The sequence below is a fragment of the Cyrtonyx montezumae genome, unplaced genomic scaffold (assembly GCF_038088225.1).
Source record: "Cyrtonyx montezumae isolate F1298 unplaced genomic scaffold, pur_monq_1.0 scaffold_17, whole genome shotgun sequence".
In the NCBI taxonomy this organism is placed as follows: Eukaryota; Metazoa; Chordata; class Aves; order Galliformes; family Odontophoridae; genus Cyrtonyx; species Cyrtonyx montezumae.
The window spans coordinates 5751281-5775506 of NW_027071903.1; the positions used below are offsets into that span (position 1 = coordinate 5751281).

General features: G+C 39.6%; 2 protein-coding genes across 2 annotated transcripts in view; both read left to right on the top strand.

Annotated features, from left to right (window-relative positions):
• CMTM3 (CKLF like MARVEL transmembrane domain containing 3) overlaps positions 1–24226 on the top strand; it is a 73000-nt gene that overhangs the window by 11126 nt on the left and 37648 nt on the right. The window lies entirely within an intron of this gene.
• The window catches only part of BEAN1 (brain expressed associated with NEDD4 1), a 39133-nt gene that overhangs the window by 8764 nt on the left and 6143 nt on the right, over positions 1–24226 (top strand). The window contains exons 4-5 of the mRNA XM_065733140.1: positions 17899–18108; positions 19889–20030. Coding sequence (XP_065589212.1) covers positions 17899–18108; positions 19889–20030 — 352 coding nt within the window. The remainder of the gene's footprint in view (positions 1–17898; positions 18109–19888; positions 20031–24226) is intronic.

Here is a 24226-nt window from a genome sequence, read left to right on the forward strand (position 1 = left end):
GTCCATTCAGCACTAATAAGCTACAGCAGTGACAGCTGGCAAATACTGTCAGTCAGAGGTTTGCTCTGAACACTTTACAGATTTAAGAGCTCCAAACCACAAAACCAACAGATGATTTGCAATGGTTACAGAAGTGCTCACAAATCACAAACTGCCCAGAGGAGAGATTCATTATTTTTCCATGGAAAGGCTGATTTTCAATTCACAGCTGAACTTGAGAGCAGTGTCATCCAGCAAGGCACTAACATCCATCACTTCATCTGTACCTTACAGGCGCAGGAATGTTTCAGACAAGGCAGGTGCCAAAGCAACTATGTTGTGTGCTAATCCTACTGACCAGCAGCCAGGCCTGTTACAATATCAGCACCAAAAGGAAACCTGTATGGAAAGATACACAGTTACATCTGGGGTTGTCTGATTGCCCCACACTGTGAGCACTGGCAAGGGAAACGTACATTTACTCCAGGAGATCTTGGGTTTGTCAGAATCCAAGAAGAGTGTGTGAGATCTGGTTTTTAAACACTGGCAGTGCAGCAGTCACAGAAGCAAATTAATGATAGATAAAAGGGAAATGATTCCTGTTCACTGTGCCATTAACACCTAACTTAATATAATGAATTCGCTTACATAGGCATTGGGTTGGAATAAAATAGCATTTATAAAATGAGGCACAGTAGTGCCTGTAATGGGGACTTCCTGTGTCAGTGACACCACCACGCAAATAGGAGAAGAGCTATGCAGGTAAGCAGAACCTCAGAAATGGTGGTTTCTCCCACTGTAAAGTAGGTTTCTCCATAATTCCTCAGCTCGCAGAGATGAAGTAGTTCTTTTCATAGCATACTCTGGGAGCTTAATTTTAGCATTTAAGAGTCAAAACACTAACACAGAAGTATTTTATTTAATGTGCAGCTACCATGAAATTCAGTCTAATGGGGAAGAGCATCAACTATTTAAAGTGTGAATGTATTTGACTGTCCTTCCTGTATCAGCAAGCCAGAATCAACTGTATTCTTGCATCTTTATTCTCTTTCTCTCCCTTTCTCTTTCTTATGCTCCCTTTTCTGAAACTGACTGACAGTGATTTTTTGCCATTAAATCCCCTTGAATCAAAGACAGAACCATGGCTGTCATAACAAAAGCATTGTACTGCGGGAACTAAAGTGAAGCTGCCCTGAGAAGCAATGCATAGATTTGTTCCAGTTGAGAAAACAAGCTAATATTTCCCTTGCCATAAGAGGAAATCAAATGTATAATCTTTGCTCAAAGGCTAACCACATATTTCTTCAGAAAATACAAGCAGCAAAATAGTGCTGACCTGTGGCACTTTGGATGTATTTGCCTCACGTACTCTTCTGCTTCCAGCAGCCACTTTAGAGTAGAGGCTCACACACATACCAACTTTTCAGCTGTCTTTTTGTGTCTCATATTACCTGTATGTATTTTTTATGTATTTCCCATATGAGTGGGACTTTGTTTGGTCTGTCAGTGGAAAGGGACAAGAACTCATGAAGATGATTTCACAGAGGTTCAACTTGTGCTGAAGCTGTCTCCAATCTGTTATTACTGCCCAAATAGGAACATGTTTATTCCTAAAGTAAGCTGCTAGGTAAAGTTCCAAAAATGGGCAAATATTTGGTGTTCATCTGTATGGTACTGCTATGCACCACTGAAATAGACAGTAAAGCCTGGTTTTAGTGACTATTAAAGAAACGCAGATGAGAAGCATGGCAGGGCACTGTCTTGCAGGAAAGAACTCCAAACATGAGAGAACCCATCTGTCCTGGTTCTGCCAATTTGTCCTGAGAAGTCATTTCTTTTTACTTTAATTTCACTTCTTTGCCTTATAAATGTACATAACTGTACTTATCAGCTTTGAAAATCACTATATTATAGGCACCGTAACACCTTTAAAAAGCAACATAATGCTATTCCTTATATTCAGAAATACCTCTGTAGCACAAGCTTCTCTATTAGGGCACAGACTTCAGCATCCCAAAAAGATGATGAGAGGTAAAGGGGAAAAACAAACAAACAAACAAAAAAACTGCCTTCTGTTTGGGGGTGCTGTTGCAAATCAGTTTTATAATCTTGTTAACTAATTGGCAAATTGCTCATTGCGATGATGGTTTTAACGATCTTGCAGTTAAGTTCAGAATTCACTGCAGCATGTTACTCTTACTTTTTCTCTGCTTGCTTAGTCACAAGTCGATGTTTTGGCCTCGAGTTAGATTTCAGTTCTTTGGAGCATTCATGAAGTCTGTTTGTTTCATTAGGAGAATTTAGACTGCTGTGGCAATTACTATATGGAGCTTTCCTGTTACAGCAGTACATGGCTTATTGCATACTAAAATGTAGTTGCTGGATTTGATTCGGAATGTAATGTACTACATTATTCCAGACTGGATTAGCAAATCTAATGGCAACATCCTCCTCTTCTGTATCTTCTATTTATCCTTTCTAGAGATCAACTTGAAAGGCAGCTTCTTCCTGTGCATTTATGTTCATCCAGTACATCCTTCCTTTCTATTTACTGACGAGAAGTTTCATTTGATACATATTACACTGCTTGCTGAGGACCAGTATTTGTAAATGTTGCCTGCTCATATACTACCAACTTTTGTAAGCAGAAACAAACACCAGACGTAACTGAAATAGCCTTCAAGTAACTGTTAGTTAGATCAGACTTTATCGGTGTTATGCATCTTTAGTTTGACAGCTCCTGTTTTGCAACTGTAGGGAATAGAGGTTTTAGAAAATAATGTGCAAAGAAGTTGGGCTTATAGTAAATAAACAGAGCCTGCATGGCTCTGGCACCCTTCATTTCCTAGCTAGACAAATTAGAAATAACAAATGGAAATCAGTAGCCTTAAGAAAGTGCCCATCAGCTAGACAAATACAGTTCCCATAGCACATGAGTATCCCATGAGTAAAACAGTGATGTAGTTTCTGAATAGACATTTCAGCAGTCTCTGAATTGGAGAGTTTATTATGAACAAAATCAGGGGTATTTAAAGCACATGAAGTGTGCACACAAGCACTTTTCTGAATGGAGACCCAACTCCTCTGTCCATAATATCTTTCTCAGGAAATAGCAGAACCCAGCTTTTTGGCACACCAGATTTACAAGACATTAGTTAAGTGTGAAATGCTATATGCAGTGAAGTGAGAATAAGATGAAGAATAGAGAGCAAGTAGAAAAAGGTTGGCAGAGCCAGGGGTCATATAACCTCCTTAAAGTCCTCAACTCAGATTCATCTTAAGTCATGAGAAATGATTTGGTTGGTTTCTTATGAGTGCCTAACAGAAGAGGTTTGTTCAGATCATTGCACTGCAATATTGTTTATAGCTGCCAGTCTTTGTTTCAGAGAGCACAGTGGCAAATGCATGCATATTGTACAGAAATACATAAGCAGGGCAAAATATAAATATGCAACGGTAAACAAGATCTTCTTTTTATCTGTCTTACTCAGCACTGTTAGACTCTCATAAACAACAGTAATTCCCAGTACTCGTAAATGCTGTTTATAAAGGAACTGAATGCTGCTGACATCCTTTCTGCAAGGAGAGAAGCAGAAGTTGTGCCACAGTTTGCTGCTGGGAGGGCCAAAGAAACGTATGTGCTGACGGTGTGAGAAAGGAAGGCTGAGGAGCTCAGTGTCTAACTTAGGTCATGTTCTAGGTGCTAGGAAGTTCTTCACCAGCTTTGTAACACTGTGCCTGTCATGAAAGCTATGTGGGCTTTGCTGAGTGGTTTTCTGGGAGCTCCACGTATTTTTATAACAAACTTCAGGGCAATTGCAGGGATTACATATGTTTTCTGTGAATTCAGATGTCTGACCCCAAGACTGTTGGATTAATTTGAACTTGAATTTGTAAAAATATCTGCATTTATGTACATAAAAAGCAGTGGTGGAAGCTGTGCCAGGTGAGGACAGGAGCAGGTTGGCCACGTGCCTCTGCTCTAACAGCCATGCTGGGGATTCTCCCAGGAGAGAAACATGTCAGAACTGACACAGTGTTTGTAGCAATAAGCTGTGTTGGCAAAATTCTTGTAGATGTCACCAAAATGTAAATGAACTCCACTGACTCAGGGAAGCAGTCTCCAGAAGACAGACACAGAACTTATTTGCATTTAGCAGAGGATTACAAATATCATTGTTCTCTCAGACCGAGACTCTTGGCTCGGTGTCGGCAGTGCAGAGATGCGTATCTTTTCCTTGAAGCTTTGAAACTGAAAGAATAAAATGTATATCCCTGTGCTTGTCAGCTAGCTGCTTTTCACACATTGCTTCAGGAATCCCAATTCTGAAGACTGGGAATATGGGGGAGTGCAGGCACAGTCTAGATATGCTGACACTGTGCAGTTTCAGTTTATTGTTTGGTGCTTGAGAAATTGCCTTCTTTGTCTCATGAGAGATACTGGCATCCTAACAGCTTGCAGGTTGACAGTGTTGAACCTCTTGACAGTAATACCGTGCCCTCCCTTTGAAAAGGGAGCAAGCATTTGGATTTGGAGGCCAGGCTGCAGTTCCTGATGAGCCCTGCTACACAGGGAAGCAGTGCCCTGTCACACACTACGTAGAGCATCTACAGCACCACATCTACAGCACCGGTACCAGGATCATTCTGTGGGGAATCCTCCCCCTTTGGGAGTTAATTCACCCAAGCCAGAAGGGAAGGGATCAGTTAGGAAGCCTCCCTCTGTCATCTCTGCCATTACAAAAGACAGGTGAAGTGGCATTCACCAAAGGGAACTAAAGCATGCCTAAAAGTCAGCATCTCTTATACCATGCTATAGAGACATGAAAACCTTGTTTCAGTCTGCTAAACTGCAGTGAATGAAGCCTAATTTTATCAGTAGGAATTGCCAGTGAGACTGAGAAGAGCTCTTTATTAAAGGATGATAAGTGAAAGTTAAGATTAAGGCTGACATCAGGCAAACCGACTTCATATTGATCTTGATTTGGGATCACAACACAGTGACTATTTGTGAAAATGTATGTGCATACCCATTTGTAGGAGGCAGACATGAGTTTGATGGTTTTTGATATTAAATTATCTCAAGTAAGAACACAAAGGACCGTGTTTACAGAGTCAGGAAGACTCTCAGTACTTCCAGTGGAGAAAAAAAAGAATCACTGAAATAATAGAACTATTACAGAAAAGTATATTTCAAATGTAACTCAATACACTTGTAAATAATGATTATAGTTACGCTCCTAACTTATAGATGCTTCTATAGAAGAATAATTAATCTGATATCATATCATGATCATTATACATACATATGCAAGTATACCAAAGCTGCACATGTAAAACTAGCACAAAAGCCTGAATGCAGTTTGGAAAATCAAAACAGAAAACAACAGCATCTCCCCAGCACATCCTATTAGCATCCTGCTCATTTTGATTCCTAGCCCAGTTAAGTGCCTGCTTCTTGGTAATTTCATGTTTGTAAATAATTGAAAGATGAGCAGATAACTGAGCCAGTGCACAAGATAATTTGACTTGATTGCTCACATAATGACTCAGGAACTGGTGATAATGAAAGCTTGTTCAGACAGAGGAGAAGTGGTGCAAAAGACAGTAGAGGGTGCCACACTTCATCACTGATACCTACCCCATGGGCAGTGAGACAGTACAAAAAGAAAACTTGTGCTAAATTCTTCACAGGAAGCGCAATCATAATTCATACAGTCAATAATCATAATGACAAATACTATACATTGTTGTGCTTCACATTATGCATTATTTTTGTTTCTCTGTAATTTTATGAGGCTGATATGTGCGTTTCTCTTTGCAGAGCTTTTTGGTAATCAAACTCTGATAAAGGGGAACAGAAGCAATAACCACACAAAGTGCTTGTGTGTCTCCAATTTTGTTTCTCTGTAGACAGGGTTTAACTCCAAGTAATGCCAGGGAGGAACTGCAGCAGGAACTTTCAGAACCAAAACCCTCACTGAACAGTCCTAGCACTTCTTGATCAACAAGGTTGCCTACACCTTCACAAGCAGTCAGTGCTTGCGAGCTCAGGTATATTGTTAGCAACAAGGCCATCTGTTTTCATCAACACTGTCTTCCTTAGCCCATCCCTTAAATCTGGTATTTCAGCAAACTATGCAGCAGCTGCTATTTAGAAAAATCTGTGATCTCATCCCCAGAAGGACTTAACAGGATCGTATTAACGAGTGAGACAGTAAATATCAATACAGCAGTTATTTTAATAATCCAAACAGATTTACTGTATCCTACGCTGTCAGCACAAGGGAAATCAGAGAGAGGGTCTGAAGTGAAAGTTCCTGCACTGTGTGCTACTCAGTATGGCCTTTAGAACAGACTGAAGTATGACAGCGTGCTCAGGCCACTTTCCCCAAGTGTTTAATTGCATGGTCACTGTGAAGACAGTGTCCAGTACAACAGGGACACATCCCACCGTATTTCGCCAGGATTTTATGTTTCTCTGGTAACCCTGGCACACCTTTTTTCCTCTTTTATTACTTTCATTGCTACATGATTTTCACAAAGAAGCTTTTTTCAGAATAGTGTTCACTTCTTCAGCTCACACACAATTTCTTCTGTGTTATATAAAATTGGAGGTATTTTCATGCTGTCAGCTCATTCACAAAGTCATTGGCTATTAATGCAAAGAATATAAAATTTCAATGTGTTTTAATATCTGATCGTCTTTTACATCTCATTGTTCACACATAAGACACTGTATTGGTCTATACTTCCACTCCAGAATCAACATAGCAGCACATCCAGCTACCCCATGCAAATCCTACTCATGTAGAGCCAAGTACACACAATTAAAATATCGAAGTTATAAATTGTTCTGACACGAGTTTTTTGCATTGCCCTCACATTCTGAGTTCTCCTGTACCGAAGGACTAGTTTTCTGTTACAAAATTGTTGATATCTTTCTGCATATATTTACTTGTGCACTTGAAAGGGATTAGAAGAGGATCTCCCTTCACCCTAGACACTCATTTTTCCCATCAAGAATCCTAGAGCTTTTTCTCAAAAATTATTTTTTTAAGTGGTTAAATGGGAGCAATTTAACAGAGGGCTTTCCTCCATGAATATTGATGAAAGTAAACGATATAGAATGGCTTGTATGAAGGTGTGTTGGGTGTTAGCAGCCCAGCTCAGAAAACAATCAGGAGTCAATCTGTGCTGCTGCAATGGACTAATAGCCAAAGAAAGATCATTTAGCCTCAGCTGAAAAATCAAATTGTGTCCAGAGATGAAATCACAGTTAATTGATGAACTGTAGGAAGAACAGTTCCTGACCTTTAACATCCGACTGAACGTACAAAGCACATCCCTTTGATGTGCACACTGCAGCTGCGAGGTGGGAGCTGCTTGGTATTTCTCCATGCTGTTCCAAGCAGTATCCCTAGAACAGCTTTTATTGAGGTAGTCCACCTACATTTATTTCAAACCACCTCTGAAAACACACTCATTTTCTGGAACTGATATATTTTCGTTGTTTGAAATGCTACAGAAATAAGCTGGGCTTACAAACAGCCTGTGTTCAGGTTAACACTTTGTCAGGTGCTCTCTGTGGGCATTACTGAGGATCTAACCTACAGTACTGCTTATTACAAACACCCATAGAACCCTTATACATCAAAATTTAATCAACTTGCCCATAACATATAATTATTAAACAAGAGCCTCATCTAAGAAAGTGTGCTCTCAGGTAAAGGCCAATTCACATTCTATTCTTACTCGGTGTCTTTCCATTATTTTCTCACCCAATTTCATTCAGTGGCAACGCAGAACAATACTCACTGCAATTTCTGCTTTCTGTACAGACAACTTTTTAAAAACCTCTTTGAAACTAATAAACAGTTATAAGAACAGGGAGAAATTACCACAGTCTACTTTTCTTATTGCCTTGAAAGAAATTGGTGCAGCATACACAGACAGAAATTTCTGAGGGCATTTGTAAATGTCAGCCCTTATGATGAGTCTTGTTATACAAGTTAGGGAAAAAACGAGGACTTATAACTTCTCAGCAGACAGGAAGGTGCAGTACCTGCTCTAGCAGCTGTCAGCACTCACCCTGTGCTGAAGCTGGCCCCATTTTATGTTTAAAATATGCACTCAAGCATTCTGCAGTTTATATAGAAAGGGGAATAAATATATAAATATACATCCCTAAGGGCCAAACTTTTTTCAAGTCCTTCTGCCACCATCTCAAAGAGCAATATCATATTACTTAAGCACAATGTGGAACCTATAAAACAAGCTGTACATGGAAGGCAGCAGTGTTATGTGACTCCAAAAAATACACTCCTTACTTTCACCTGGGGAGAAGTTGCTTTTTGCAGCCATTCAGTAGTGCAGGTCTTCTCTCGTTTGTACCTGATTCAAACACAAATATGGAAGAGGGCAGAATACCTGATGTGGACCAAGTGGCCCCTAAATGCTGTGCAGAATATGTGTGGGAAGGGCTTGGCTGCATGACAAGTTCTGTACTCTGATTTACCAATCCTCTAACTAAACAAGTCTTCTACAGCAAGCAACTGGGTTTTAAAGAAAGGGATTTTAGCCCCTAGGTTTTACAATAGTAATGTCTGAGTAATGTAATTTCTATAGATCTTCTAGTGCCCTTGAATTTTCATGGTTCCTTTAGCAGTAAAGACAGCGGGTGAGTGCAGCCGTCCCATGAATCAATATCTGTTTTGCTACTATCGACATTCCTGCAGCTGTCTCAGCAGAAGCACTGCTCAGACAAAATCTGAGTAAAACAGCTTCTTAATGGTACGAGAAAAAGCCCTTATTTATGCAGACAGATGCTGCTCTAGCTTTTACAGATACAAATGATAATGTAAGTCATACTGTAGGCACTGTAAGTTCTGGGGCATCAATACCATTATTCATATGGAACTGCATAACAACAGTACAAAGCCATTTTAATTCTTTCAGAAAATTTGAGTAATCTTAAAAGGAAGACATATTATATACGATAAGATACATTACATATCATAACACATCTTAAAACAAGATCTTCCAAAGCCAGTGTTTGTTACCTGATTTCTCTCAGCACCTATGTCCTGCATAACTACACAGTATGATATTTCTGTTGTAATTATTTTATATGAATTAAATATCAATCATTACATTTTTTCCTAGTAGATTATTACTACTGAATACAGGGGGTGAGGATGGATTAAGAGATAGGATCATTTCTATAAGCAAGAAGCAGTGCATAGCCAACAGCACTCTATGAGCGGTTAAGGTATCATGGGGATAGGATTCCTGAAGCCTAGTTAGTAGTTTAACCTCGGGGCTTTGTTGCAGGTACCATCTTTATTGGCTGTTTCCCAGAGTTTCAGATCACATGAGCAGGTCACAGATTGCTGACATGCTGGTTTGTAGAGTTATTTTAATAGTTCAGTGCAATGATGGGAAAATGCAAAACTTCAAATCTTAAAGGCAAAGAAAAGTTTGTAAGGAATCGAACTTTTCCATGTGAAAGTTGCCTTTTTGATTTCCCCCCAGTATAGATCAGGTTTTCTGCCTAGGCTACATCTTCCATAAGTTATTGTCTGCCCTATAGGTATCCCTGTAGGTCACAGTGTAATTCAGACATAACTCAACCTCCGAAAGAGAAGATCAGAAACATCCAGATTCCAGTTCAAGCAGACACTCTGATGGGGTAAAACAAATAATTATTTTCTAACTACAACTCTTCAAAACTATCCATCTCAAAATAAAAAGAAAGAATATTAAATTGCTACTTTTTTTTTTTTTCCCCTCAAAATAATACATTTATTCTGGAATACCAGAAGTTCTCATAATACAAAAATTGCCCCAGTCAAGCTACTGCCAACCTAGGCTGGATTTAAGCTTATGAAAGTAACTTTACCTTAATGGATAAAATAGGATTCTCATCATACTTATTTCCAAACCCTAACATGGAGTTTCTGAAAAAAAAGTAATAGCTTAAGGTCCCGCTTATAAAATTGTATTAGTTCAAAGTTATTTGTGTATGAGAAAATAGGGGAAGAAATATATTGTCCATCACAAAGTGGGCTCCAAAGTGATTTGTTTCACTGCAATGGTATTTATCATGTTGATAAAATAGACCATGAATCTGAAAATTGGTAGATTTTTCCTGTTAATTTGAAAGAGCATCTACACACGCTGCTGTGACATCAACATAATACCCTAAAGCCAGAGCATCTGAGAAGATTTATTTTCTGAGCCCTTATGCAGTCTCATTCTCTTTTCTTCTGACATTCCCAATTTGCAGGCTGCTGGTGATCCAATCTTATTCATTCTAGCTCTATAATAAGGATGTCAATGCAAGTAGAGAAAAGTCATTATCTGATAGCCAGTAGACATGATAAAAAGGCAGAGTTAGGTATCTCATAGGAAAGGCCACCCTTTCTGCCTTGGATGAGCTCCTCAAGGTCATGGGCAGCTTTTATACCTGTAAATATGCACCTAATTCACTTTAAGCCGAGTGCATCAGATAACACTGAAATATTCCTACCATACAGTCTGATGTTCCAAATAAGGTTTTAATGTTTTTCTCTCTTTTTATTTTTTTTTAACTATAAATCAGTACAAAGCTTTAATTATTATTAGAACATATGTACATACTGAGAAAGATCAAAGAGACTATGTTAGCTGCAGAGAAACAATCCACATTTATGGGTTCTGCCTGGTTAATAGAATAAACATAGCCTTGGCTTATGCTGGAACACCTCCCTCAGTAGCAATAATCAGATGAGACAAATTAACCCTTTGAATACAATGATATTTACCTCAATTTTAAAAATAACAAGTATCACAGTTGCAGCAGCTGACAGCAAAAATGTATTTATTCTTTGACTTTGACAAATGACTATTACATACTAGAAGATAAGCTGCCATCAAGATCTAATTAATGGGCTCTCTCAAGAAGTAAGAGAATGAAATAGTGTGAGTTACAATACATGAGCTACGAATTATAGCAGCTGGTCTTTAACCAATGAGCGTGTACTCCATGCTATGCCCTTTACAAGCCACAGAAGGTAAAAGTTTGAGGCAGTCCGTAAGATGTTATTACTGAATATCAATTGCATCTTAAGGGGCAGTTTAGTTTTGTGGGTGCAGAGCAGAAAAACATACATAGATAGGACTAGAGTACATGACTGGCCCCTGGGCTACACACAGCAGCAGCAAGCAGTGGGAAAGAGAATTAAATATGCTCCTGGGTCTCCTGAACTGAGAATTCTCCTTTTTCGCCATATTATTTATACAGCTCTCATAAATCTAATTAATAGAGAGGATAGTTTCCAGATTATTCTGGTCTTCCATTCCCTTGCTCAACTCTGCTACAAGATAGTAAGAGAAATGTAGAAGGACCAACAACGGCCTTAACTGTTCTTCACATCGTCATCAGTTCCTATTAAATACCACTTAAACGTTGAACATAATAAGGAAGCAGCTGCTCCTCTGTAACACTGGAATAATGTGATATACAGTGCTTCCATAGATGAACTGGTATGTAACTAGTGAGCTGAGCGGTTTTATTCCTCTGGTGCTAAAAATGCAGGGACATGAATTTGCTGTAGCATGACAGTGCGCACTAGTGTGCAGCTGCTTGAGGGACAGCAAGAACTCAGATGTTCAATGCACCGAGATGTTAAGGCAGTGACACTAATGCATCACAGCTGGCACAAGCCATTGCCACAGCCAGACTTAAAAAACTCTTCACTCAGCAATTCACTACCTTGCAGTTTTTAATGATAGCTGTAAGCTTACTATACTTTCTCAGTTTTTAAGACTTTTTGGGCCTTGGTTATTCCTACCTAAGTTTGCCATCTCAGTTTCTTGCAATCTACTTTAGGTTCTACAGCAGTTATTGGAAAACATGACTAGTTTCTTCCCTATCTGAACAGTTCAGAATGAGGCAAACAGAACACAAGTGAAAGCGCGGTGTTTTCCTCTTTTTATTAAGGATGAGGGGGCAGTGGAGAGAGAAGGATTAGGCTTCAGTTTTATCAGTGAGACTCTTAGACAAGGAATCAGAATAAAGCACAGATCCATAGGACATGTTTCATGGAAAATGTGCCAAATGTCACATCTGATGAAAGTAAATACTTATGAGAACAACTCAGTTTTGTGGAGTAACTGCAATCTTTGAAATGCTTTCACTACAGCCAGAGTCTGGAAAGGTTAAACAAAAATAAAAACTGGTTAAACTTCCATTCCATTTAAAAATGGCAGGTTGCTTGCACAAAAATAAAAGAGTAGAACTGAGTATAAATATAAATCAAATCCCGATTGGATTTTGACCTGGAGCTGCTCCCGGTTTATACGTGGGATAACCACAGCAAATCCCATCAGCAGATGGTATCCTGGTGTTTATCTAGCATAAGCAACTGTTCCCAGCCTTTCTTATAATCCAGAAGGAAGAGCTTTGAATCCAGTAGAAGTTCTGGGGGCAGGGATTTAGCTCTCATGGGGCATTTGCATTCAATGACTTGAATAATATCTCTCTCCCTCACTACAGTGATGCTCTGTACAAAGTCAGCAGCTGAAATCCAGAACCTTTTCCAGTTTGTTTCTGTAATACGCCTACTTTACTCACTTTGTGAGCTCCTGTCTGGGAGCTGCAGAAATAGGCAGTGTGAAAGCAGCTGCAGCCAGAGGCCTATTCCACAGTACAGCAGCAAGTGCATAATCCAATTGGTCACTCTTGGTCAGACTAAATCTTCATCTTTGATCAGGAAGTGTTCAGAAATGAAGAATCAACAAAATTTCTATCACTTCCACCAATCTAGTTCATCTGTGGGCCTCACTGGGATCTCTCAACTCCTTCTTGCCATCTGCCAATCTCCTCCCCTTGATAAAGAGGCTACAGATTCCAACACTGTCCCAAAGAGGGAAAAAAAATGAGGCAATCAGAAACATGCTTTTTACTGCTTCAGTGTTTGAGATACTTTACTGTGATCATTTGAAATCAAAGCATTATCCTATACTGAGCTTCCTCCCACTTGCTTCCAGTCCCATATGCTTCTGTTAATTTGATTCATTAAATGTAATAGGAGGAGCTAGATCAACCCCAAATAATTGTACTAACCCAGGGTGTCCAAGTAATGCCACTGCTCTGTCAGTGTTCTTCAGCTCTAGTTCAGAAAGTAATTGCCAAATCTATTCTGTCTTCAAGTGAAGCTTAACTGACCCCACCAGAGATGTAGAAATGCACGATAAAATGCACATCAAATTTCAGCCTGGGAAACAAAACCGTGACTGTATCTGGAATGACCCAAGTTCACTGACACGTCTGCATTCTGAGACACTGTCCTCTGGCATGATCGGACCCAGCTGCATCTACAGCATCAGTCACCACCAAGTTAGACACAACAAAGGAGCATCCCTTCAAAAAGAAGTTTATGAGGAGGAGAAACATACACCCCAGAAGTCCAGCTGTACTACATCTCCTTCAGCAAAGTTGGTCTGTTGAGATGGAAGGATCACTGAGTGTAATAAGATACTGTCATATTTAAAGGACTTTGTAGATGGATCATTTATTGTCTAACAGCAAACGGATAGTGTGGGCAATTTTCCACTAGTATGTTAATTCTAACTGAAGTGTTTGCTCAGCCGTATGGGCCTCCTGCATTCACAGAGCAGCCATATGGGCATTGTGCTCCCAGCTGCGCCTGCCAGAATGTTCCGTTTGCGTTGTGTTGGGTTACAGCTCTCATCACTGGATAAAAGCAGTGCTTTGTGCACACAGTGTAATTCATACTTAGAGGACTAGATCTCAAGTATTTGTGTTTGCATTGATCACACAGTGAAATTTCATTGAAAAACTAAACCCCTCCTCAAAGAAAAGGTTAGCACACTGCTACTGCTGATATTCGTATGGACTTTACATAAATTTACAGATATTTCTGTTCTGAGTGAAAAAATAAGACTTTTTATGTACAGAAATATATAGTTTATCAAAAGAATTGGTATTTGGATAAAAGAAGAAAAATCTATTCAGCATTCTTTGCCAGAATAACATCTTCTTTCAAAAAAAGAGTGGTCAGGTGCTGGAATGTGCTGACCAAGGAGACGATGGAGTCACTGACCCTGGAGGTATTCAAGGAACATTTAGACACTGTGTCAAGGGACGGCATTGCTTTGAGTGACATGGTTAGAGAGAACTGTTGGTGATAGGTGGACGGTTGGACTGGATGATCTTGTACGTCTTTTCCGACCTTGGTGATTCTATGATCTTTTGCCTCCCCAAAAATTCAAAACAAATACTTATGTGAATGCAGGGTCTGTAGTCATTAGTCACCTCAGTAGTTCCCATTGCAATAAGTCACTGTGGCTACTCACAAAGCCTGCAGGTCTAGAGTCACAATGTCAAATTGAACATAATACCACCAGAGAAGTTTATCAACCACATATTGTTTTAGGATCTGGGCTAAGGGGAGTGATTCATTCCTCTAATAAGAGCAATACTGTAATGTATCCTGTCTCTGCCAGAGACTTGGTTTAATTAGATTAAGAACATAAAAAAAGAAAGATTCATGAGAGTAAGAAACAGCAGATAAAACAGACATAGAATGACTAAGGGAGCCCTGAGAACATTCTAGATAAATGGGCTGCCTTGTAATAAAAAAATCACTCCTCAAGTACAAAAGGAGAGTACAGAATAGTACTTTCTGTCTGAAGTCACCACTAGCCCATTAAATTCCTATTAAGAAAAACAGGACCAAAAATTAGCGCTTATACTGAGTGGCACCACAGGAGCCTCCAGAGGAGTCAATGTGCTCAGACACAAGCTGATTTCTATAGCTAAACTTTAAAAAATCTTCTTTAAAAGTCTGCTCTACTGTCTTATTTTCTTTCCCATCCTGTTAGCCAAGTTGTTAACATGCTGTCCCAGCTTCATAAGATCTAATAGCACTCACTCAGCCTCTCTTCTTTTCCCCTGAATTTGCTGGGGAGTCTGTCACCAGTTCCAGTTCCACAATTATTTGATTTCAAAGGGAAAACCACAACCCAGCAGCATATGGAGGAACCTCACATCCCAGCTTCACCCTCTCATCAGGGTGGCAACAAAGTCAATTCTTCCCTTAATTCTGTAGTGGGAAGTGTCTATAGCAGGGGGGTTGGAACTACATGATCTTAGAGTTCCTTTTCAACCGAAACCATTCCATGATTTTCTGTGATAATTTTGTCATTACAAGTAAGCTAAAAGTACCAGTACATTATCTGCCAGTACTTTCTGTTCAATTTCAGAGGTGTCAGTTTCTTGCAATTGTGATTTAAACTAAACTGCAATATTGACATCTTTCAAAGACAGAATTTGCAAAACTGACCAAACAGGGCTACTGAAAGCCAGCAGGAGTACATACTGCTTGGGCACACTACCAACACAGATAGGTAAAAAACTATACAAATGGAAAACACAATTGGAATTTTGTAAACACTGAGAGAAGTTTAGTTCTGGCACACTGGCTGTAGGACCTGCCCCTCACTGCATATCCATTTCCTCCAAATTTAATGCTACAGGATCACTTTTCAGAAAATTCAGTCTTTCCTTTTGGCACATAATGCTTTGTAAAAGCTCGGCACATTTCTTGGCTGTCTGTCTTAATTGCTCATAATGATTCTCAGCCAACAGTCGGGTGCTTCTGAAAAATAAAAACAGAAAGAAAAAGCAAAGCTCCTGCATGCTAATTCCCTAGTCCGGTTTAATATTTCCAGTCAGTTCCCTCAACGTCAAGTGTCAGCCAGTGAGAATTTACATTGGCTTGAAGCCATCGTCGTTCAGTCTGTTGTGACTGCAAGACACCAAGTAGCATATCCCAAAGAGAGCTGGGAAAAGCGTGGATGTTTTCAGAAATCTATGTAGAACGCACTTGCACTTGTAAAAGCATACAGAACATTCAAGAGAGCAAAAATCTGTTAGTTTTAGTTTCTGTAGGAAACGAATTATCTGCTCAACAGGCATATAGCCACATATAAAAATATATTCATGCATTATTTGAAAGCTACTCTTGGTATATATATATACTGCATCTCCAGTAATTTCTTGCATCCATAAAATTCTGTTTTACTCATGCATAGTCTGGTCCTGAGCAGCTAATGGGAAGGGGGAACTTTCCAAAGAAAGTCAAAGACAGAAATAAAAATGCATACGTTTTATTACTTTAGTCACCTGTGAGTGGTTTACCTCACAGGTGACTTCTGGCCAACTAGATTTCTGAAACTTAGGACCAAAGGCACTTAAAACATCCATGTTGTTTCTCACACTTCTCATAGGTTTACATACTCATAATCTATAAGTTAGAGTATTTGTTTGCCTAAATTTTAACTGATCTGAAACTTCTTTCACCTATCTAGTTGCGTTAGTCTTCTACACCATATCTCTCTCCATACTGTGTGTCTCTGTCAGGGAATAAGTAAAATGGGAGCCATAAAAACAACTTCTTTCTGTTTGTAAACTGGAATGTCAAATGACTAAATCTTCACTTGCTCGCATCATTTACTAAGGTACACATTTCTTGCAGGCTTACATCATTTTATAGGCTATCATTAATTGTCACAGGTAGCAGACTGATTCCGTTAATCACCTGCATACTTAACAGTGTCATGATCACCACTTGGCCACCTCCTAACGTCAGGAGTGTCAGAGTCATCGGCTAGAAGTGAAAAACTTTCTAGTCAGAGAGTGTTCCAAATGGATGATTATCTTCAGATTCATTGTAAAGACCACTATATTTCTTATCTTCATTTTGTAGTCTCACTAAAATCTATTTTTAGTAAATACAAGAACAGCTTAGATGGAAAAAAAGTAAATATAGTCTTGTAAAGATACTGAAACGATCAACAGAGACAGATGGTTTCCAACATTTGGGCTGAACATGTGCATCCCTACACTGCATGCATTGCTGTGGTATCAGTTGGGACCCAGAAATCTTCTTGCAATTATTATTTTTTTTTTAATTTTAAGGTAGAAACAAACAGTATCATCATCACGTACACTCTCCTCATGGGACAGACTCCATTAATCCTTAGCACAATTTCTTCTCTTCCCAAGTACAAACTTTGTTTCCAAAGCTCTGCTGCCTTAGGCAAACAAGACAGATTTCCAGCTGCGAAAATTCATTTTTATCTCTTTAAAGAACACATACTAGTGCAAATTTATCAGATATGTAGGCTAAATACAGTTACTCTTTACTTAGATTATGCTAAAGCATACACAATTTAGAAAATATAGATAAGCAACTCAGTATCTCCACCCCTTTTTCACAAAGAAATGCCTGAAGAGAAGACTTGGAGCTAACAGAATCTGGCAAGACCCCTTTTAAAGCTTTTTCTCTGACCGACCCACAACTCTTTGAACTCCTCTGCTCCATATCAGTGTCTTGGGATGCAGACTCATCCCACAAGCTAAAGGATGCCCTGTTCTGCAACAGCATGCTCCTCTGCTTCACTCCTACCCAAAACTTCCACTACAAAACCCTGGAGCCTTTTCATAACTGATAGCAACACCTGAACCCTTTGTTCTGTTTGGGAGTGACATTTTTGAGTTTCAGAATACTTCCCTGAGTGGTGAAGTTCTTTCAGCATCAATCAGTTTGTGACATAAAGGGTCTTTCCAGAAATAAGCTATGCAACCATTGTGCAAGATATATCGTTGATTCCAGCAGGATAGTTCCCATAGCAGGAAAATGATTGCTTAGTGAATCCTCCAGAGTCAGTTAATTAACAGCTGAAGAAATTGGTCTGTGAAATGGTCTTTCCCTTACAGCATGAATTTGTACAATAGATTGTTTTCAGGCTGTCTCATAGCACTTCAAAACACCTTTAGTTTTAGCATGTCTGACCACACCTTATGCATCACTTTTCCTCACTGACATATTCTCCATCTTTGCTGTGCAGAAGTTCACCTGAACCAGAGCAGCCCGGCCAGTGAACCCTCCAGCTACAGTGAGAATGGCAGTGATGCCAGTTTACTTGTTTCTCCCCTTCTGGTGGCTGGAGTAGTGATCGGACTTGTGCTGTTTCTGTCCTGTGTCACCATCATCGTTGGCAGTCTGCGGAAGGACGGACGGCTGAGACATCCACATCAGAGGAGAGATGCTGCTTACGGTAAGAAACCAGCTAAAGAGAGTTCTTGGCATTATTACTACCTGCTGCTATGGGTAACAAAGAGTTTGGACACTGTGCAGCAGTGCAACGGCATCTCTTGAAAGGTGTATTTTCCCTGATACAATGCATGAGTTTTTCTCTGTCATTAGACTCCTGATAGTTTATTTTCATATACCACTGCAGCTCTGGTGTATAGCATATATTGTGTATTTTTGTTGGACAGCCAGGAATCTTTCACTTCTGCATTAAGCTACAAGACTGGCTTAACAATTACCTCTTTTCTTACCACTGAAGTTAAAACTGGATATAAACAAAACAGGGCATTAAAATGCCACAGAAAACTGTCAACATAATTAAAGACACTGATTTACTATCAAAAACATGTTGGTTTTTTCCCCCCTGTTCTTTAAAAGGACTTGCAGGTACAAAGGTGTTGTTTTAGAATTAAATTTCTGGCTAATTTGGGGCTTGCTGATCCGAAGTTAAAAGCCACTTGGTCAAGGAATTACACAGTTTGATTCTTCATAATGTAAGAAAAAAACAATTACTACTTTGTAAGTATCCAGATAGTAAAAATTCAAACTGTAAATATAGACTCATGAAGTGCTATGTAAATTTCACCTCCTTTGAAGTCCCTGAAGTCAGGCCAAGTGATAAAGGACAATTTTCAAACTGTTTCTTACAAATAACAATACTAAAAAAAATAGGGAAAAAAAGCATTAAGCATGGGGACATTTTCAAAGAAATTCAAGAGAATCATCTTCAACTAAATTGTGCCAGTCTGCCTAAATGAAAATTGTGTGTTAGCAGAAGACATCTTGCTATGTCAGCATGTGTCCCCCAGCCAGAAAGGGATCAGCAGGAGGCACGGTGGAGCTGGCTGCCTTCAGTGCCGAGCAGAAGGAAAGCACAGCACCTGATAGACTGTTAGTGCTGGTACAATTCCTCGAACACAGGCTGGTAGAGGTGAATGTTACCAGCAGGATGGACGTGCAGTTCAAGAACTGCACAAGTGAGTCCTGCCCTTTACTCTCTGTTAGAGAAATGCTGCTTTAATGTCAACTTAAAAGCTGGCCTCTGCCTCCAGGAACCATTTTTTAAAGCACTGAGTGAGACGGAAGGATCACTTCATATGGAAGAATAGGGGAGTTCAAGGAGTTGCAGCATTTCCACAATTCAGGACATTCTTAAGGAAATTTCAACTGGAATGCTGAGCATTAACTATCGTCGAAGATACAAAATAGTGCCTACACGGCATTAGGAAACTCCTGGAGAAGCTAGCAGGATTTTTTTTTCTAGTATTTTCCAGTTTTTCTTCTTTTTCTGCAAGCTCTTCTAAGAAGCACAGCATATTCTGAAGATACGCACACTCACAATCACACACCTAAGCCTGCTTTTAAAACCCTTTGCAGAGCTGGCAAGGTTTGGATGCGCACATTTCCCGGGCACATCAGCAGCCCTGCGAGTGCTTTGAAGTTGAATGCAGCACGACTTAGACATTTTCAGCCTTTGAGGCACAAAAGCTTTAGACTTTTGCACTTCGTAGGACATCGCTAAATATACAGTGCTTGTGCCAGCACTGCAGCTCATCCACAGTGACACAAGCTTCTCTTAAAAGAACAGAAACATCCTGTGAAACCTGATTACTATAAGCAACAGCAATTCTGCCTCAGATAAGTTTTGTTTTCTGTTTTCTGTTTTATGGCAGTGTTATAAACAGTAATAATGTCTCAGTGGAAAAAAAAAAAAAAAGAGCAAACAGTAACTGCTTGTTTTCCAGCTCCAGATGGCTTCTCTTATGGTGGCTCTTTTGGAGAATTGAGATCCACCTGCATGGAGGAGTTTCCCCCAGCTTTTGATTTTGGTTCCTATCTGGATACACTTTCTCAGGTCAACATCATGTATCCTGATTCACCTCCACGGTAAGCCCTCCTCTAAGTTTCTAACCATTATAGTCCTGCACTTGGAAAGCCTCCTAAGGGGAAAATAAAATTGCTAGACCCAACATCCACTCCAACAATGCAGGTCATACAGACTGCCTACGAACAGACTTTGCTTAGTTTAAGCTCAAGTTTTCCATGGTAGAATGGGTTGACTAAGTAAAAGCACCTGTACAGGCATTTCTCATCTACTGATATTGATAACTTTGATAGCACATGAATGAAACACACAAATAAAGTCATCTACGAACATCTTTTTTTTTTTGGAAGAAATTGTTTTTGAAGTTTCACTTGTGGAGGGAGGTTTTTTTCCCAGAAGAAATGCCTAGCTTTGGTTTCCTACTATACTGGTATTGTCTGAGAAAACAAGCCATGTCTCAGCTGGTGTCCATCGAAGTCCCACCCAACCAGTGTTTTACTGTCATTAGGTTAAAAGAGACGTCAGATTAATATCCCCTCAGAACCATAACAGACTTCAACAAATTAAACCACTTAGCCAAGTTTCCAAATAAAGCATATCTGTTCCTGTTGCTGCAAGGAATTTTCCTCTCACCAGCTTTATTTCACTGTTTGCAAGGATTTTAAAGCCCTTCCATTTTTCTTCTCTTCCAAGTACCACTAGCAGCTCCCCATTCCCTAATTCTTGCAGAAGTTATTGTGAAATAAGCAACCAACCTTGAAATTGACCTTTTGGTTTTTACCACCATTGTTCACACACGTTAAAGGTATGACAGCATAAAAGCAAAGAGTCAGTCTGCTCACAGCAGATCCCTCCCAGTGCATGTGGAAAACGTCTGAGTATCTCATTAGTAAGCCAGAAATTTAAAAAAAAAAAAAAAGTCATAGTGGGCACGTATTCATTGCAAAACTAAAAAAAAAAATTCCATATGCCCAGAACTCAGATATTCACATATGCCGAGACATCACAGATTACGTTACACAAATTAGTATGTAACACAGTCTCCAGCATCCCTCTTACCTGTCACTTACAATTGCAAAGCTAGCAGATGTTATTTGACAATCTAACTAATCTGACATGCCTCACAAAATAAAAATAGCTCTTAGTAAAACAGATTTTTAAAGATACTAAAACTTTCACGTTACACTTACTACGAACTTTACAACTGTTAAAAACAAACAGCAAAAAAAGTATTACCAGAAACTGCTCTAAACCTCTCCATATTTTCCAGCAAACCTCACTTCTCTGTTGACTGTGATGTCAATATCATTATTCTATCAGAAAGCACAACTGAAGAAAACACACTGTTCTGGAACACCTTGTAACCACACTTTACCTCTCAGTCTGGGATCGTTTATTCTATATGAGCATCTGTGAAGGACAGCTGCCAGTATAGCAATGTAGACTGAACCTGCACTGTGGAGCTGTAATTGCAGGAATTTGTAGCATCTAGTTACCTGGGGTAACAACATCACCACAACTGACTCATTTTCAAAGAGAGGCATTTCAGGAATGATACAGCAGTTTCTTCCATATCTGTATGCCAGAGTTCACACATCAGAAAATACAAGAACTGCCCACAAGTGACAGAAGTTGCTCTTTAGACTATCTGTATACTCTCTGTATGCCTCACATGCCATGAACTAATGCATGAAGAAATTCAGTTACTCCCTCCAAAGAACCAGGAGAAGGAGCATTACACAGAACAGGCTCCAGGCTTTCCGTAGTGTGGTACATTACAAGCAGCAAATAATGGGTGATCAACAGTTTTTATTTCTTTTAAGCAGACTGTGTTTTAAGTTAAGCTGTGCCCTTTAATGACTGCTTGTATACGTAAGCAGTAGGAAGAAGAGTGGAGAAACATTTTCATGTTCCTGCTTTAACATGTTCACAAGAAGTGGCTACACACTTTCCCAAGTGTTTCTGAGGTCTCCAGACAGTGAAAGCATGCAGCAAGGCCACAAGCATCAGGTGAGGAGCACATCAGGCAGGCCTTAATAAGAGCTCTTCTGAAGCAGCCTGGTAGTATGAACCCATGACCGCTGTTTTTTTCTATTCTGGGCATGTTCTGCAAGCAACCTTTTATGTATTATAAAGCCATACTAGAAAATAAATGGGCTTTTAGAGATAGTGTAAATATTTTAGCAGAAACCTCACATTGTGAAAAATTATTCTGTATCTGGTATCTAAACTTGCAGAACTTCATATAAACCCACTTACAAATTTACACTGGGGTTTGGACCCACACCCACAAGCCTTTACTAAAGAAGTAAATGAGCTGGCACATAGGAAACAACTTGAATGGGCACTTGGCCAGGCTTCTAAGAATAAGCCCAGATTCCACAGTACTTACTTCTTTAGCACACAGGTCTCAAAAAACTATTCTACAGGTTACCTCCATTTCCAATCAGAAAGCTGCCCAAAGCTGGATTTTCTGTCTCTATGGAGTTTCCTGTTTGGAAGCTTATATGTGGATGCACGTGGAGGACAGCACTAGACAATCTCTGCTTCCATGTGCATTCTCCTCTTCTGTAACCTGGCTGGCAAAAACTGCCCTGGTTTCTCCCCTTGCTCTACAGAATCACTCTGTGTTGGAGGGATATACAGGTGCTCAGACTGTTGGCTCCTTGAGATTCACCTGGAAGCTGAAAGGACCCCCAGGGGCCCTCACTCTGACTACACACAAGTGATCATTGCTTATCCCACTATTCTGCAATTCTGCGTAATGTGTCAAAAGGATTTTTATTATTGATGACTTTTCTTACTGCCACAGAAGTTACATGTTTTAGAAAAAATGTTTTGGCTAATCGAAGTCTTATTAAATTTTACGTCCTCACAACACAATTCGGAGAAATGTTCAGGAAAAGAGCTTAAAAGGTGGCTGAAAGTGAAGCTATGCAGAAGGGCATTTAAACTTACTACTGATACAGCATATATTCCACTGTAAGTTTCTCTTCAGAAAAGCACTGACTGAGAAGCACTATATGATTGCACTGTATTATGTGGGAGCCTAATAAGTTTCTCTACAGCTCTCTCTACACAGTCCTCCATGGCATAAAACCAAAGAGTGCATTTTCCAATGAATAGAGCATCAATAAAGCTGTGGAGAATTTGGACTGATGGATGCTAACAGCAGGAACTGGTGTCAGATGCAGCCTTGAAGCATAAACAAGACATGCTTGACCTCCCATGTTTAAAATATCACCAGGATCGGTCTTATTCCAAATTATAATGTTTTGAAGAGTAGGTTTACTGAAATGCAATTCCTCCTCCTAGTTTATGCAGTATAAGATTAATGCAAAGCTAAGATAGCATACCCAAAAGCTAATAATGCAACTGATTGCACGGACAGAAGCAAGAAAGAGGTAAAGGCAGCAAGGGAAGCAACTTCATTGGCAAATACCCTTCAACACACATTTGGAATGAAAGAATTCAATGAGTGAAAACTAGGTGTTCTTAATATGGTTTGCAAGAGGCATCAGCATTAAATCATTGCACACAGCAGTATCCTCAAACATACCATTTTAGTAAAAACATGCTTTCTGAGTTGACCAAGGGGTGACGATAATCAGTTCAGAACGGTTTCAGTAGATTTTGTATTGAGGCTTTAAACCTTGAAGCAAGCAGAACAGGAATTTTCACAGGAGAGCCAGAGGTGTGTGCTCAGCCACACATCCTCCCTTCTGCAGCTGTGCCACATCTGGGTGCTGCTGCAGCTGTCCCAAAGATTGAGCTGAACAAGAGCTGCTCCTGGAACCATTTCAGACCTCACAGTGCTGCCACACCAAACAAATAGCTAAATTCAAATCCAGAAAAGTCGGCTAAGTACAAAAAGCAGATCGACATTTAGTCAGCTGTGATCACATTTCTCTCTATTTCAGTGGTTTCTATCAAAGAAAGAAACTATAGCTCATAATTCAGTGCAAGCTGTATCAACATAGCAATGCAGATTTTCTGTAGGAACAGAAGCTGCCAAGAAAGTGATCAGCATTCAGTTATAGCTATTCAAGGTGCGGCTGCCCACTCTTAACTTCCCAGCTGAAAATTCAGTACAGAATTTTAAATATATATATATACACACACACACCATCAATGGGAAATGAATGTAAGATAAATGCCTTAGGATGTTAATAATTTTATTGCTTTGATATCTAAATTGAAAGTTGCTCTTGAGGCTCAATGTGATTATCACTACAGACATTTTCACTGATCATTTCCT